General features: G+C 45.7%; 1 protein-coding gene across 1 annotated transcript in view; it reads left to right on the forward strand.

The window, feature by feature from the left end:
* Positions 1–16,215, forward strand: part of fgfrl1a (fibroblast growth factor receptor like 1a) — a 44,201-nt gene that overhangs the window by 21,458 nt on the left and 6,528 nt on the right. The window contains exon 4 of the mRNA XM_057043295.1: positions 14,844–14,921. Within this exon, the coding sequence (XP_056899275.1) occupies positions 14,844–14,921 (78 nt within the window). The remainder of the gene's footprint in view (positions 1–14,843; positions 14,922–16,215) is intronic.

Genomic DNA, 16,215 nt, shown 5'->3' on the forward strand with positions numbered 1-16,215 from the left:
AGGGTGAACGCGTCTTTAATTTAATCTGCTGCTGGAAAAGTGTGATGGATTTTCATCCTGTGTTTCCACAGCAGTCCCTTCACATGAGGTGTAACTCTACTTCTTCTCTTGCGTGCACTTTGGCAAAGCGGGCACGGCGTTAAAATATAAGTCACAAAAGCGGCATCTCACATGGTTTGATTTAGCGAGCCGTTACTGACATAATGAAGAATACGCTGCCCTTAAATAACACAGAGGGAATATTTGCGGATTTGGGCTGATTCAAAATAGCTCCAGTCCTCGTTTTGTAAAGATTTAATTTAGACTGGACGTCTCCAGCGGTAGATGGTAGATTCAAGGGAAGGGGAACAGTCCTATGAGAGAACGGATGAAATATCAAGAAAAAAAGTGTCTTTTTCACTGCCTTTACATTCTAATACTTCTCCGTTCACCCTTTGTTATGCAATAGCGGCTTTAGTTACATATCTGTTACATCAAATGATCTTTCATTTGTCCGAGTCTATAAATGGAAACTGCAGCCCAACACTGGATACCAAAGTTTCCCAACTGCAACATTCACAGAATATCTGTTAACATGGCTGTTGCTGACTTAACAGTGTAGCCGCTCTCGTTCCTGGGAGAATTTAAGATTAAGGAGTCTGATGATTGAAATCCCCCGTCTGGATTAGTGCAGCTCCTTAGGAGCGATGGCCACGGAACTTTAACGCTGGTCCGGAAGACCTCAGAGGACCCGTCATGGTGCGCTAACAGAACATTTGAATCCAGCTCTCAAATCCAACGCACGGATGCACGTCAGGGAGCCGTTACCTCTCAGTGCCCCTCGATTCTGAGTAGTAAAACGAAACCAGTAAGACCAGTAAGACAGTCATATCACCAGTTACACTTAAATATAAAGATTTCAAGTAAAGACCAACTAATGATCAATCGGGGAGGACGCTCAGGCGTTGCGAGAGCAACAGCCAAACCTCTCCACACACTCACCCCTCCTGGAGTGGTGCTTGTAGATGTAGATACCCGCATACCCCCCCACCACACACACACACACACGCCCACACACCTCCGTTGTCAACCACCCACCACCAAAAGGAAATGAGGTGCTTCAACATCCTTCCCTTCATAACTCCTGTTCTCTGACACGCAACATTAACACCTCCACAGTCTCCCAGTAGAAGGGTTGAGCTCTCCTAAAACTGGACACACACACACACTCACACACACACACACACACACACTAAGACAAAGGATAGATTAGAATCTTCTATCTTGAGATATTTTCCATCCATACAGATTTGTGGACAAGACAAGAGCATTTTTCTTTTTTAAAAGAAGAGAAAAAGAAGATATAACATTTTCTCAATGAAGCTGGGAGGAAGTGTGAGTGGGTGAGTGTTGGTATTCAGACCTGATCAGAGGAGTCAGCAGGGGACCCGTGTGGTGCTGAATAGACAGCTTAGTGGCCATTATGCAGGCTGGGGGATTTGTTCTGATCACTGTTGTACCACACAGGGGGTAACAGCACACACACACCCCTGGTACACACACTCATACACCAAGTTAAGTTTAAACCAGTGTTACCAAAATGTGGAGCAGGTTTTTAGAACACATTTTTTTAGTGTTGGATGGGGCTGGTGCTGGTTAACCTGATCCGTTTTCTTGGTTGACCCACCAGTTTATTCCAAATGAAGTCCACATTCGGAGCTCGTTTTACGGAACACAAACATCGTAGCAACTGACATTTTATCCAAAAACAAGCAGACGACCCATCTGTTTTAACAAATCAGTGTTGGTCAGAAGTTACTTTTTTTACACAATCTGTCTTGACCATACGCTATAATGCCCCCAGCGCCCCCCCCCCCCCCTCCCCCCCGCCCCTCCTTCCCCCAGCAGCTCCAGAATAGGCCAGTCCATTGACAGACCTGCTTGTTCACTGAAGGAGTCGTTACTCATTAGGGCCTGGACTTCGTGGCCGACCTGCAGGCTCCTTTGTCCCACTCGGCGTGGGTTATTAGGCTTTCCTGCTGTAACAACCCCCCCTCCCTGCTGAATAGACCTGAGAGGAGTGGAGAGCCTGCGAAGGGCAGGACACAGCCTGGCAATTAGTAAAGACATGTTTGGAGAGCGGAGGGAATAAAGGAGCGTGGAGAAAGAGAGACCCGTGCTACAAAAAGACTTCTTTTGAAGTTTTAGAAACTTTTGTCTGCTTCCTGCCGCTCCGCTCTTGTGCCGTCATCAAAGACAGGTTCTTCAACACACGCACTCCCTCCTCCTTCTCTTCCCTCGCTCTATTCTTTTTTTCCGCTTTTGCCACTCGTCCACCGGAGAATGAGGCGCGGCGTCGGCGCTGAAAGGCCCTCCATCTCTTGTAGCCGCTTTGAAGTCTTAATGACGACGTGAAGAGCGAATCGTTCTCAGAGATTCCTCCTGGATCTGCCTTTGTCATTGCTCAGATTCCAGCAGTCGCATCTGGCTTTTCCAACCTCAGTCAGGCGTCTGACGGCGAGCAGGTGGGAGAGTAAAGGCCCAGTAAAGCTTTCTTTCACCAGAATGTTGATCTCCTCGTGTGTTTATCAGTCATGACTGTATTTTATTTAGGTTTGATAGCGTCTTGTTGACTGCTGTGTTTCTTTATCGCACTTTTAAACAGTCGGAGGCCTTAACTCTGTTTTGCCACCGTTCCACATGGCAGGAAGTCTGATAAAATTCTTTATCAACTTGTATTTTCCTTAAACACTTGATGTTCCACTAAGTTTTTTAAACCCTGAAAGCACTGGGATGAAGTACTTATCAGTGAGTTTACAACTCAGCTTTGCAGCACAGTGTGGTTACGTACGTACATACATATTTGCATGCGAAGTAAACGTGAACAAGAGTGCGCCCTCTAGGGGCCAGAGGTTGCAAAAAACGTTTCATATTGGTACCAATATCTGTTACCTCTGACTGATTGGAGCTCTGATTCTAATAACTCATCTCTTAAGAAAAAAAGTTGTTGAAACTAGGAATCTATCAAGTTGGGGTTTAAACATCACTGGAGCGTCATCACAAGTTGCTGCATGACACTGTATCTCACATACATGCATGTGCAATCTGCCTTTTGTTTGTGTGTATGCGTATGTGTCCGCTTTTGCAGTTGTTCCATATCCAACTTTGACACATCCCATATTTTCTGGTACATTCACACCCTGCTGAATTTGTTTCCAACTCCGGGAGTCGATCAAAGCCAACGTCCTCAGATGATGGCCGCAGGAGTGGTGTTTTGATAGCAGCACTTCATCCCAAAATTGGTTGGGTTTAAGCCATCACGGCTGGCTGAGTGCGTCCGTCTTCGCTCTTCTCAGTCTGCATACCAAAGCTCTGACAGCAACTGACAACAAAAGTAAGAAGAAAAGACGGGAAATGAGGATGCTGTCTAATATGTCATCAAACTATCACAACCGGTGGCCTTAAGACAGTCAGGCTCGTCTCCTATTGTACTTTATGGCGGGTTGCTACTCTAAAAATGTGGTGTGCAGCTTTTAACTCGCCCATTTTTCTAAACATGCCATTGTTGCTGGAAGTCCTGGAAGTGTTTTCTCTCATGCATCCAGCAGTGATTTCAAGTTTTTCAAGGTGCAAATTGTGTGAATATACAGTGATTACGCTTGTGTCAATATATTTCTGTAACCACAGAAATATTGCAAGCCGGTACTTGATGTGTCGGGCCGCGCTGTCCAGTTTCGTCGGATAAACTTGGAACGGACGTGAACACTTTTGCCGCTCGCCTGAAACAGCAAACAGGCTGAAACGTCCTCCAGCAAACACGCGGAGCGCGTCCTGGGTGCTGGTGAAAAGCTGCGCAACTATTAATCCGTGAACAGCTTTGACAAACACAAATGGGGTTTGAACCGAGGAGGATCCGGGCTGAGTCTTGTTGAATCGGTGCGTCGTGACGTGCAGGTTTCATAGTAAATAGTTGTTCATCAAAGGCAGCCTGTCAGCATGCAGCCCCACACAGCGCCGTGCACGCCGGCATCTTTGAAGCTCAACGCCTACGCTTTAAAGTTGCCCCAAAGGGCAGGTAAACGAGCGCTGGCACACACATAGGCACGTACGCTCGGTGGACAAAAGACTGATGTACAGGTGTACAGGACAAGACCACACAGACTCGTTCGGAGGGCTCTGGTGTTCCTGTTGGGATCCAGTGGCCAGAGGATCAGGACCACAGTCGCAGAGAAACTGGGAAAATACTGACCTTTGTCTTAATTGGATGCATCAAAGCCAGAAAGTGTAGCACTTAAAATTTAAATCAAAAAGAGTTTAATGGTGCCTCAAAGCCCTGTAAGATCACGATGGTTGGCATTTTACTGCAGTCGCAGATGAATATGTGAACGTAACATGTTGATAACGGGGGCTGAAAATGGGCAATGTTAGAAAATAAAATGGAATTCTGTAATCACTTTTAAATCAGTTAAGTGACTCATTACAACTCAGGCCCATAAGGAGTTAAGGTCAAACTTGAAGCTAAATAAGGTCAACTTTAGATCATCAAACTGTCAATGTCTTGTTTTTTGGGGTTAAAACTTTCTGTGCACCTCAAATCTGGAGAGCAGATTATGAAATGTGTTGACGTGGTTTTGAACGTAGCTCATCTGCAATCAATCGTCCTTATATTAGTGCAAAATGGGCCCAGTTGATCATCAGAGCTCCAGCAGATCGGCCCTTGAAAATGAGATTCAGTGAGAAAGCACTAATGAGTGGACGTGTAACTGGATTATGATTCCATACTAGGAAGAGACGGGTTAAGGAGGATTGTGTTCAAAGACCTGAAGCGAACGCCGGCGGTGTGAGTTTCAAAGGCGGCACGTGGCGGCGGATGAGAGAGATTTGTTAATTCAGCAAGACAAAGCGCTGCCTTGATGTTTACTAGAGTTACACGGTGGCGGCAGCCACAAACACAGATTACACACACCTGTCCGCACGCACGGAAACACGATAATCATTCATCATAAACTCACTCATCAGAAAACAGTATTTATAGACATTTAATACACACACAAGCATTTTATAGCTGCTGCTTTGATGACAACATGTTCTTTTCGACGCACCATCTTGGGGTGAATTATTAGACCTGTCAGTGCGCCGCATCCTAATTTTAAACACGTGCGCAAACAGAGTATGAGTGTAAACACCATGGGTCCATTAGGCTGCAGAGCTAATTATGTTGGTTAACGTTAAGATGGGCTGGAATGAAACAGCAGACAGTTTGGCCTTGATTACACTGAAAAAGACGTTCCGTCGCCTTTCAGCACCTTTATGGGACTGGAGATGATTTATACAGATGTTGAGGATTACTCCTTTAATCTGAGCACTATTAGACGTTATTCCCATTTGGCCTGACGGGGGCCATCTGCAGCCCTTCAGGCTATTTGCCTTTAACTGATCGCTGTCTGCATGTGATTCATGAAGTCAGTGTCCATCCATCTGCCCCCCCCCACACACACACACACACAACCAGCAGCAGACATGAGAATAAGTGTTTCCATTGAGTCACCGCTGTCCTTGACTAGATCTTCCTCATCAGCGGCATCATTAGCTGGGCGGAAGGTCGAGGTTTGAGGCTGTTGTTACGGGTTCCAGCTAATTCAGACCCTTTTTTCTCTGTTTAACCCTGCGTGAGAGTGAACGTTGAAATACACAAACTTACGTACTGTTCACATGCCAAATGGGGAAGAAAAAGCAAGTTTTAAGGACAAAATAACACATGTGTATTTGTTTTACATCCATGCATTGAGAAAAGTGAACTTCATCCCAAACTGGAGGTCTCTAGAACTAATAAACTTCATCATAGTGCGGCGTTTACGAGAGACGCGAGTGTGGAACCACTTATGGCTCACGCCTGCGTGTGATTTCACCGCTCTGTTGATCCTTTACACTCCGACAGGGTCCGAAAAGAATACGGTGATTTGTTCTTATTCACACCGCTGCGTTTCTCAACGCGTTTCATCTCATAACCAAACCCAGGCCTCGCTGTTGCGCCACATCTGACCACCGAGGAATGAATGGAGCGCGCTTCGCTGCGCCTTCGCGGGGGCTCTTTTGGAAAATGGATGTGTTTTATTAAAGCTCCACGAAGGTGTGACCGGTTCCACCGCTATTAGCCCATCGAATAGAGCAGCTGTTTGGTCATTTGAAGTGGCAGCACAGTGGTTCTCTGAGCGTCACAGTATAATAGAACATTTTATTGATGCCGTAGTGGGAAACGGGCCTGTAACACCTTCCAAGGATGTCAGTGCCGAAAAGGGGATATGAGATCCTACAAGAAGGAATTTGTGGTTTAAATTGCAATTCTACCCTGATAAAATGTCAAAGCTCTGCCTTCCCTTATTTGCATTGCCGAGAGGCAGATTTGTTCTTATGCTCATCTCACAGATTCAGTTTAATTGCACCCAGTGACGGCTACAAACGGGCCAACGGAAAAGCAAAATCAACAGGCCCAGAGCGGAGCGCGGTGCCAGGAGACGGTCGCCAACCACAAGCAAACAAACGCAACAAAGGAGCTTTTATTCCCGGCGTCTTTTTCCCCCAAACAAAAGGAAATGAAGTCAACACCTTGAGAATTCGACCAGTTGATGCCGGGATGGCAAAACTCTTCCTTTATCTCACGTGTACACAGTTATTTTGATGCGTAACCCAAACGTTTAATCCAAAACTACCCCGCGGTTAATGCCTCATCCATCTGATGCCGCAGGGACAATGATTAATAAGCTGGTGCGTTTTCACAAATCTTCACAATTATTAGCGTTTTGGAGGGTTATTTTGAAGAGTTCTACTAAAAAGATTCCTGCGGAGCAAAGGCATTGCTGAGAGGGCTGGGAGTATTTTTCAAACTTCCTGGAACAGAACTTTATTTCTCATGGTTTTTAGCCAAAACTCGGCTCCCTGGGTTGAATTAGATACCTGGAAGCATCGGTTTATTTTTGGTTTTCGTCAAGAGGAGCTGGAAACTCGAGACTGGCATCTCTGCTCTCATTGACATTTTCTTTTTTGTTTCTCAGCGCCACTGCCTGATTCTCATTTAAAGCCAAGTACACGTTGAAGGGAAAAAAAACTCCCGCTTTGTAGCGCCGGGGAGATAAAAACAGAAGACGGCCAGATGTTTTGTGGCGACCGAATGAATATTTACTACTTTTGCAATGAAAGTTCATGTTTTATCTACAAAGACGTTCGAATTCTAGCTTCTGATTGAACACACAAGCAGCGGCCTGCTGTCTATCTTCAGCGGCGGACTATTCCTCCAGTCTGGGACCATTTCAGATTATTATATGAGCGGCTTTTCTGGAATTTGCTCCGCTGCACAGATGAAACGCCAGCGCTACGCCACAATGGTGGTCTGGGATCCATCACTGAAACAATTGGCCTTATCTCTCACTATCGTTGTCTCCCACAGTTGAATAATCAAGGTAAATAGCAGCGAGGAAGAGTATTTCAGGGGAAATAAGAAGTGCACCGCGCTGGATGGTAGACTCTGATCGGTCTGATCGGTCACTCAGTCCTCCAGCGCGTCTCCTTTATGTTTCGGTGGAATAAACCCACATTTATCCGACTCCTCGCTAAACTTTTACGACGGCAGCCAAATTCATCGAAAAGAAGGGGGAAAAAAATTCCCCCGGCCGATGATTCAGATGTGACTGAGCGTACAAACTAAATGCTGAGACGGGCTTTCCGTCGCGCCTGCACCCAACCGTAAATCCGCATTTACAGTTGGGAGGGGGGGGCAGTACATTAACTTTCTTGTTGCTGGGGTGTTGGGGGAGAGAATGGAAACAGCAGGTCCCTCTTTCTCCCCCCAGCATTACACAGTCACCCTCTGCCTTCGTGCAGTTCCTCGTACCTCATGCACGCAAACACAGGTGGCTGTAATTAGTGCATTGAGCCCGTTCGTGGCACCAGATCAAACCGCTCGGCTTCAGGAAACACAGAGCTGCGCTCAGGGCTGCGCACGCCATTATACGCACGCAGAAATGCAGGTACCTTCACTATTTATTTCTTTAAACTCTGCCGCCTAGATTATGCCCGCAAACAGTGGAGAAGGTTTTATCTAAGCACGCTTGTGTTTAGTCTGCAGCGGAACATGGCTCTGTTTGACTCCCACTGTTTACCCTCGAAGAGCGAGAACACGGCGACGGAGGGAAGTCGGGGATTATGGGGGGGTTAACATGTCCAGTCCACCTCAGGGGTTGTGCTCTTCACACCTCAGCTAGGGCGCAGCAGTCAGCGGCGTCACCTGAACACGAGGTTCTGAAGGCGTCTGGGGAGGAGAAGCTGTCAGCAGACAACCGTTGACATCTGACGGCCCAGCGTGCTTCACCACCAGGACATAAAAGAGCGTAGTCATAAAACGGTGGTTGAGATGGACATAAGTTCTTATTCATAAATGCAAATTACTTCAGGAAAATGATGCAGTTTGGATGAAGACTGGTAGGACGACGCAGTAATATAGATGGATGCACTACTGAGCCTGACCCTAAACGCATATTTTGTTAGGTCAAAACCTGGATAGTTCCAACTTGGATGAGACAAAGTTGCTTGGGTGTAGGTCCAACATGCGATTCTGGGGTTGGACGTGCACGAGCAGAGACCCTGAGGTGCCTCAGTCCCACCCATGTGTGGGATGTTGAGGTCAAGATTACCGTCTGTCTGGTTTGATATTAGTTTTGAGTGTTTATATTAGTTTTGATTGCTGGAACGAACGGGGCTTTGCAGTTTATCTCACCGCCCGTTCGTTCAAATGTGACGTCACCGCTGCACATTTTGTTCCACGAAAACAGTTTTTGGGACTGATGTGAATCAAGGACGAAAGCCCCGCTGGAGCCAGTAACCTTGGAAAAAGTGAAAGCAGTTCATCATGTCAAGTACGCTATGGATCAAGAGCTTGCATTACCTCCAAGTTTTTCAGTCCTTTTAGATAATTGTAACAAGGAAGTCGATTTTTTTTCCCTACCTTAACCAACAAACCCTGATTATCTTCCACTTCCTGATTAAATCTGCATAGAGATGTAAATAGCTCACACACGTGTTGTTAAACTGTCGTGTAAATCAGTGTTGACACTCATAGCGAGCAGCAGTTTACTGTTAGTTTATGATTGTCTGTTCCACGGCAGCGGTTAATAAATCTCCCTCTGCGCCGTCGCCTCTCGCCCGCCAACTATGTTCATCGCTCCTCCGCTGCCTCTTGACCTCCTTTTTTGAAGAGTCGGCCGTTTCACCCCTCTATCACAGCCCTTCCAGGTTTTCCTCTCCGCTGCTTTTAAATCGAGGACTGTGTAGCGATAATGATTTCCAACAGGGGACACAGCCGAGTGTGTGTGTGTGTGTGTGTGTGTGTGTGTGTGTGTGTGTGTGTGTGTGTGTGTGTGTGTGTGTGTGTGTGTGGTGTGTGTGTGTGTGTGTGTGTGTTGTGTGTGTGTGTGTGTGTGTGTGGTGTGTGTGTGTGTGTGTGTGTGTGTGTGTGTGTGTGTGTGTGTGTTTTAAGGTTAAAAATAATTACAGTCACAAATGTTCTGGAACATTCATATGCATGCAAACGTGCACCAGCACCTGACGAGGTCTTTATCCCCTCTTGGACCTGGTCAGTACAACAACAAAACTCTCTGCCGGTGCAGTTTTAATGGGCTATTTACTTATGCGATTACATGTTCTGCCATTCGAGTCTGGCTCTCTGACATAAAACTGAATGCCCAGCAGTGTTTGGCTGGGAACGGCTCCCGGCCTCTTTGGAGGGTTATTAAACATACAGATGATTATTACTGACACAGAACACGGCAGATCAAGGGCAAAGAGTGATGGAACTGATTGCAACGTTGACTCGGGCGTTGAAAGGAGCCAGAACCAACACAGAAAATATCAAAATAAAGAGAGAACCAAAAGTTCTATACTATTAAATTAGTTGGCCATTACAAAAAAAAAAAACATTCTACGTCGCCAGCTGACACATTCAGGGCAGAAGGTGCAACATTAGCTTATGACGTATTTAAACCGATGCGATTGGCTGAATAGATGCTTTAATTGTTGCTAGGAGTAACGATAAATAACTTTCTTTATAGCAGAACATTATAGCAGCTAAGGCTATATGAAGGGGATATAAAATAGAGCAGCTATCAGGTTTCTATTACCTAACTTGTCATTCCTTCTCCCTCTCAAAGACCAATTATATCGGTTGTTGGCTGCACCAGTAAAAAGTTTCATTTTTTACCCTTTTAATCTCATTAAAAGTTAGCAATGTTATTATTTCACACATCGAAGCACCTAATTTCTTTGGCTCTTTCAAGAGTCCATCTTTCTCCCTGAATACCTTTATTCTTACATCAGTTGCTAATCGGTGCCCTTTACACTCCCCAGTCCGATTTTGTGGCGTCTTCCCAAATAGATTAGGCTCATACCGTCTTTGGAGAATTACATGAGCTGATAATTACATCTGAAACAGGACCCACAGTGCAGACAGAAAGTTTCCAGAGAACATCTGCACTATTACACTCTGGATGAAAATCTTAACCATTTGCTGTCACGACTCTAGGTGGGTGTAATGTTGCAATTTGTGGCTGCTAAATTCCAAAAAAATATTCCCGAAATGACTGTGGCTGTAGGGAATACTGTAGTGTGTGCAGAACACGGGGTCAGCATGCGGTCTCTGTCTTGCTCGCTCTATTTCTCATATACAAAAATGTTGGATTCTTCGCCAGAATCAAAAACCTTTTGACTAATGACTGTTTAAGTCAAAGAAAGAGCCGCAAAATGTGTGGTTTCGTTGTTTCCAAAGCATTGTTGAACATAAGTTACAATGCTAGTATTTTAGCACATGCTGACAGGCCAACAAGCTGCAAAGAGGCTGAATGTTCTGCTTGTTGTCATAGTTTCTGGGTTTGGAGGAGGACAGATACAAAATTATAGTGGAGGATGGAATTCAGACTATCCAATATTTCTTATTTTTATCCTGTTATTCTGTCAAAATCAGGTTTGGTGATTATCATCAGGTCGACAGCGGTAAAGTTTAGAGTGAAGAGAAGAAATCGTCGGGTTTAGAGTCCCTCTAAGAAACTATGGGTCCTAATATGGGTCACAGAAGGGTGAGTGATGTTCCCCCAGTCTTTACTGATCTATCCTGATGTACAGAGAGAGGCCAGAGCTTGACCAGAAGGTCGCCGCTTCGAATCCCCGGACCGGCTTCACCGCTGTCATCGCGACAGTGTGACTGATATGAAAAGCCACTTCCAACTCTCTTTTCAGTGTTACATGAAATGTCTTCCCCTTTACCACCTCTGTCTGGATTCTGACATCACAAACGTGATGCTGTGACACCGAGTCTCCAACTCTCCAGCAGCATGTCCCCTAGCACAAAGAGGTGCTGTCCACATATCCAGTGTCGCTATATTAAAACCTAGAAGGACGTGACCTGTTAGAAAAAACAGTGGCCTCCTGGAGATACACACACACACACACACACACACACGGGCCTGTTCAGACTCATATTTCAGAGCGTGTCCAATGCTGCCTTTTCTCTACTGACCTAAAAGTAAATACAGTAGGGGTTACACAAATACACACATTCACACAAGGGGGACCTCCAGCCACTGAGTGTGTGAAATGTAACACACTGTTGAATCATTTGTCCCCTGCAGATTTGAAGAAAGAGGGAGGGGGAAAAAATGAGAAACATGTCTGGAGGAATGAGGAGAACGTGTGTCATACACTGCAAAGAACGAGGCGCTTTAGGTTAAAAGAAAGGCGAGAACTTTACTGATATTGTTGCATTTGTGATACAGTTATTAATCATATACACACGTTCACAGCTTACCGCTACACGCTGTGGTGGGTGTGTGTGTGTGTGTGTGTGGATGTGACTTTTTCAGAGTCTCCAGCCAAACGCTCTGGCGGAACATTAGAAGGTGGAACGGGATCTGAAGAAAACACTTTGTTTATTGAAAACAGCTGAAGTGGGGAGGGAATGTTTGCTGCTCTGTGTGTGTTCAAATTGGAACAAACGCCCGGTCGGCTTCCAAACTGGGCATCATATCACAGAATTTAGCAAAAGGGTTATTGAGAATCACTAATTCTGCCTGTGGGAGGGGGGGTTCGCTAATCACCCTCTTCATCGAGAGAAATATCTGAGTATTCTGGTTATCTTCCTCGGTGTCGCTGATATCTGCTGTCTAATCTGCCCTGTTGAATTCTGTCAACACGTTTATCAGATATTTATTTGGATGAGGATGAACTGAGAGGTTAAGGTCACCATAACCTTCCTCGCCGTACCATCACCATGGACATTATATCCGAGGAAGGCCTCAAGCAAATCCTTGAAAGCCACTCAAGGATGGGCTGATTAGAGTTTGGGGGTCAAAGGTTGAGATCACGGAGTCCTCAAACCTGCCATCAAAAGATTCCCCCTTTTTTTTAATCAAAACTTGTAGATGCTTTTGTTGCCAGACCTTTTCCCGTTGCCGATTAACCTCCAAGTCAGAATTATGACAGCAAGCTCGGAATTCTTGGAAAACCTTTTATACTTTAAGTGTAATAAGCAGTGGAAGTGGTCCAGCGCTATTAGGGAGTGGGGCTGTAGGAGGCCCACAGACTGGGGCTAATGGAACCGGGCTGGGAGGAGCCTTTTCCTGCTCTTAAGAGCGTTAAAAACCGTGTTCGCCCCCTCAGATCAGACACCCGCACCGCCCGGCTTCAAACACGCTGCCCTTTCCCAGAAAACGCCGTGCATGTGGCAGGAGGGGGAGGGAGGGGTAACAGGAATACCAGCACCTCAAGTTACCACTTAGGTGTGTAGTTAAATAACGCCCGAACACATGCAGCCACACATGCAGCGACACACCCGTATAGGGATACATATCTCACAAACGCATCGTGAGGCTGTGCACCGCGCAGAACGCCAGGACGCTATTAATACCAGCTCATGCCTTGCATTTGGATCTTAAATGCAGCTTTCATTCATCCAAATAGTGATGGTTTAGCGACATTTGGCGCTCAGTTGGTGCACATATGTGACGCCGAGTGGATTTAAAATCCAGACACCTCCTCACTGGTGTTACGAGTAAGCGTTTCCAGTGCAAGCGTGGCGTTCAGGGACCCCCAAGACTGTTTGCTTCTCGGCTCCTTTTGGGTTTAAAGTGTGTGACAACACACGTTACTGACTTTGACACAGCTCATATTAGAGTCTCGCCTCCCTCCCCGCGGAGGGGCCCGTCTGTACCGGGTTCATCTCCAACAGATGTTTGTATCTTTTTCATAATAAATCTCTGCAGATACACGGAGCAATGGAAACCGATACGGCGGCACTGAAGTGAAAGGAATGTGATACTGTAGGTAATCATGTAGGCGCATAAACTGTTCCGCCTGAGAAACTTTTAAATAGAATAAGCACGCTCCCGTCAGAATGACTGACACCCCCTTAATAGTCTCCCACTTTTGCTTATGTAGTTAGAAAAAGCAAGAATGTTTGAATGGATAAAAGTTCATAACGCATAAAAGTTCAAGAAAGTGACTCCACAACTGTGGTACTGATCTATACCCAGATATGCAGTTATATGTATATATATATGTATACCATAATTTCTGGACTACAGAGCGCACCTGATTAAAAGCCGCATAATCTAATTTTAGAAAGAAAATCAATTTTGTACGTATACAAGCCCCACCGGATTATAAGACGCAGGTATCCCACGTAATAATATGAAAAATTAGATCGAAAACATTCAGTACCTGTATATGTTTTTATTACCGTAAGAGACGAGTCACTGAGGAGTGACAGACAGGTAAGAAACAACAGCCACTCTTTTCACTTGTATGTTTATTCAGAGACCTTAAATCCAACTTTCATCACGTCAGGATTTTTAAACTTTTCTTTTAATTTAATCCGCTTAGCAACATAAATATATTGTACCGGTAAATGCTTTTTTCCCCCTAACGGTGTCTGTAATGCAGCTACCTTGAAATATACTGCCGTCTGATTTGTACAGCGGAAACACCGCGGCCGCCTGCTCTCTGTGTGTTGACCCAGTCTTCGTAGAATAAGCCGCAGTGTTTAAAGTGTAGAAAAAAAGTAGCGGTTTATAGTCCGGAAATTACGGTATATAGGACCCAAATCTGTAATTTAATCTGGTCTTAATTACAGTCACTTATGTTGTCAGACGTGTCCAAAACAGTAACATAGTTTTATACATGTGCTGTGTAATGTTACAGAAGAGCTCTGATTTGATTACTACCAACATATAGTTACAGTAACTACACAACCTACAGTTGATTAATTTTAAAGCAGCTTTGTGTCACTTTACCTCTAATTTTACCAGTGCGGTCGTTTTTAAATCTTTGCTCTTTGATTTCCCCCCATGACATAATTCTTGTTCTCTTCATACTACTGTTGGGAAGAAAAAAAAAGAAGCTGTGCGTGAAGATTAAACTTTTTTTTAATGTCGGAGATATTTCATCCCTGTCTGATTTACGAGGGTGGGCTGGTGTTTCGCCGATATCGAGGATTTATGTTGAACAAACACACACGTCAGGACCCAGTGGAACACGCTGAGCAGCAGCAGATCCTGATGGAAAACAGAGAAATCCTCCTTACTTCCAGACTATGTGACATTTGTTTCCAGTTTATCGCTCTCAGCTCGGCGTATTGCAGTAATTCATGTTAACCGAAGCAGCAAGTGGGTGCGGGAATTATGACTTCATCACAGCCATCCAACGAGCAGGCGGTAAAAAGCACCGGTGGATGTTTGTTTTCCCCGCGGTTAAAGTTCGCCGCGCTGGGTCGTTTCGCTCAGACGTTGCCAATTTAATAAAGATGTTCCTTGTCTTTGTCTCCCCAGACGACTCCGGTTCAAGAGGTGGAGCGGGAGCGGCCGACGGCGGCCCGGACGGTCCCCCGGAGCTGGCGGGGAAACTTGGTAACCATCGTCTAAACCTTTTCAGAAGCACAGTAGCAAGACAGAGTCTAAGGGAAGCGGAGGGGATAAGCAGCCTCATAAATAAACACACAACAGGCTGGTTGTTTGTGAAAACTGCATTTGACAGGGTGGAGACACGTCTGTTCGCACGAGGTGTGATTTGGTGGGACTCATTCCTTCACACACACCCCCCATTCTCTCTGCCTTGCAGCTTAACACGTCCTCGCTCGTTACCGTCATCAGTTTTCCCTTATTTGTGCGACGTGAAAGATCCTTTCGCATCCCCGGTGCGCAGCGCCGAAGATGCTCTGACACAAAATGTGCCAAGAAAAGTGCACCGTGGCTCGGTTTCAAGTGCCGAGACGCTGACTTTCGGGGTGGCCCGAGGACTGTACCAGACCACGCGGGACCATCTGTCGCTAGTAATTAAATCACAAGTGCCAGTTTAAATAACTGAGAACATACCAATGATGTATTGGGGGGGGTGCATTCGATATGCAGTAGCATTCAGAGGAGGTCCAGGCCAGCGGTCTCCAGCCATTAGCAGGCCTGAGCTACCACGCACATGCCGTAAGATGCTTTTTCCGTGGGCGTCGCCGTTTTGGTGAGACTAAAAGTGGGTTTTGAATCGCCGGTCTCACTCTTCATTAATTAATAAACCTTCAACCTGTCAATCTAGCTTAACGGGATATCCAATCCTCTCGCTCCGTCTCGGGTTGTCTTGCGACTTTGGGCGAGGCTGGAAGACCACCAAAGGGAGGGGTCGAGGGCGCGTTCTGACCACATGCCTGCACCACCTCAGCTGGTTCCTTTGGGCAGTGCCACTCCGCGTAATGGCCCAATTCCAAATTGATTTAATGTGGTTGATTTGCACGCACAATTGCCCTTCTTTGTGTGCCGCCTGTTTAAAACAGTATCCGTGTTTGGGTGTAAAAGCTTTCCACCCTTTGATCAGAGGCACTCACCCAAAGGGTCACCAGTATTTTTACACTAGGAAGTGTGGCATTAAAATGGCCCCTGAGACCCAGAACATCTCTGCCCTACTGCCACTGGATTTTCTTTCACCTACTCTCCTCTTTCTGTCACAACCTTCCTTCCTGGCCCTCATTTCATCTCTGTTTTTTCCTCTCGTCTTCTTATTTTTATGCCCTCTGTGTTACCTTTTTTATTGTCCTAAGTCATCTCCGGGATCCTGGTTCGTCTCTGCTGTCACTGTGGATTTACGAAGCTGTTCTTTTTAAACCGTCTGTCAGTTCTGCTTGTTCACCTGAATTTGAACTTCACTCTTTCACTT

Source organism: Takifugu flavidus, chromosome 9, assembly GCF_003711565.1.
Source record: "Takifugu flavidus isolate HTHZ2018 chromosome 9, ASM371156v2, whole genome shotgun sequence".
Lineage (NCBI taxonomy): Eukaryota > Metazoa > Chordata > Actinopteri > Tetraodontiformes > Tetraodontidae > Takifugu > Takifugu flavidus.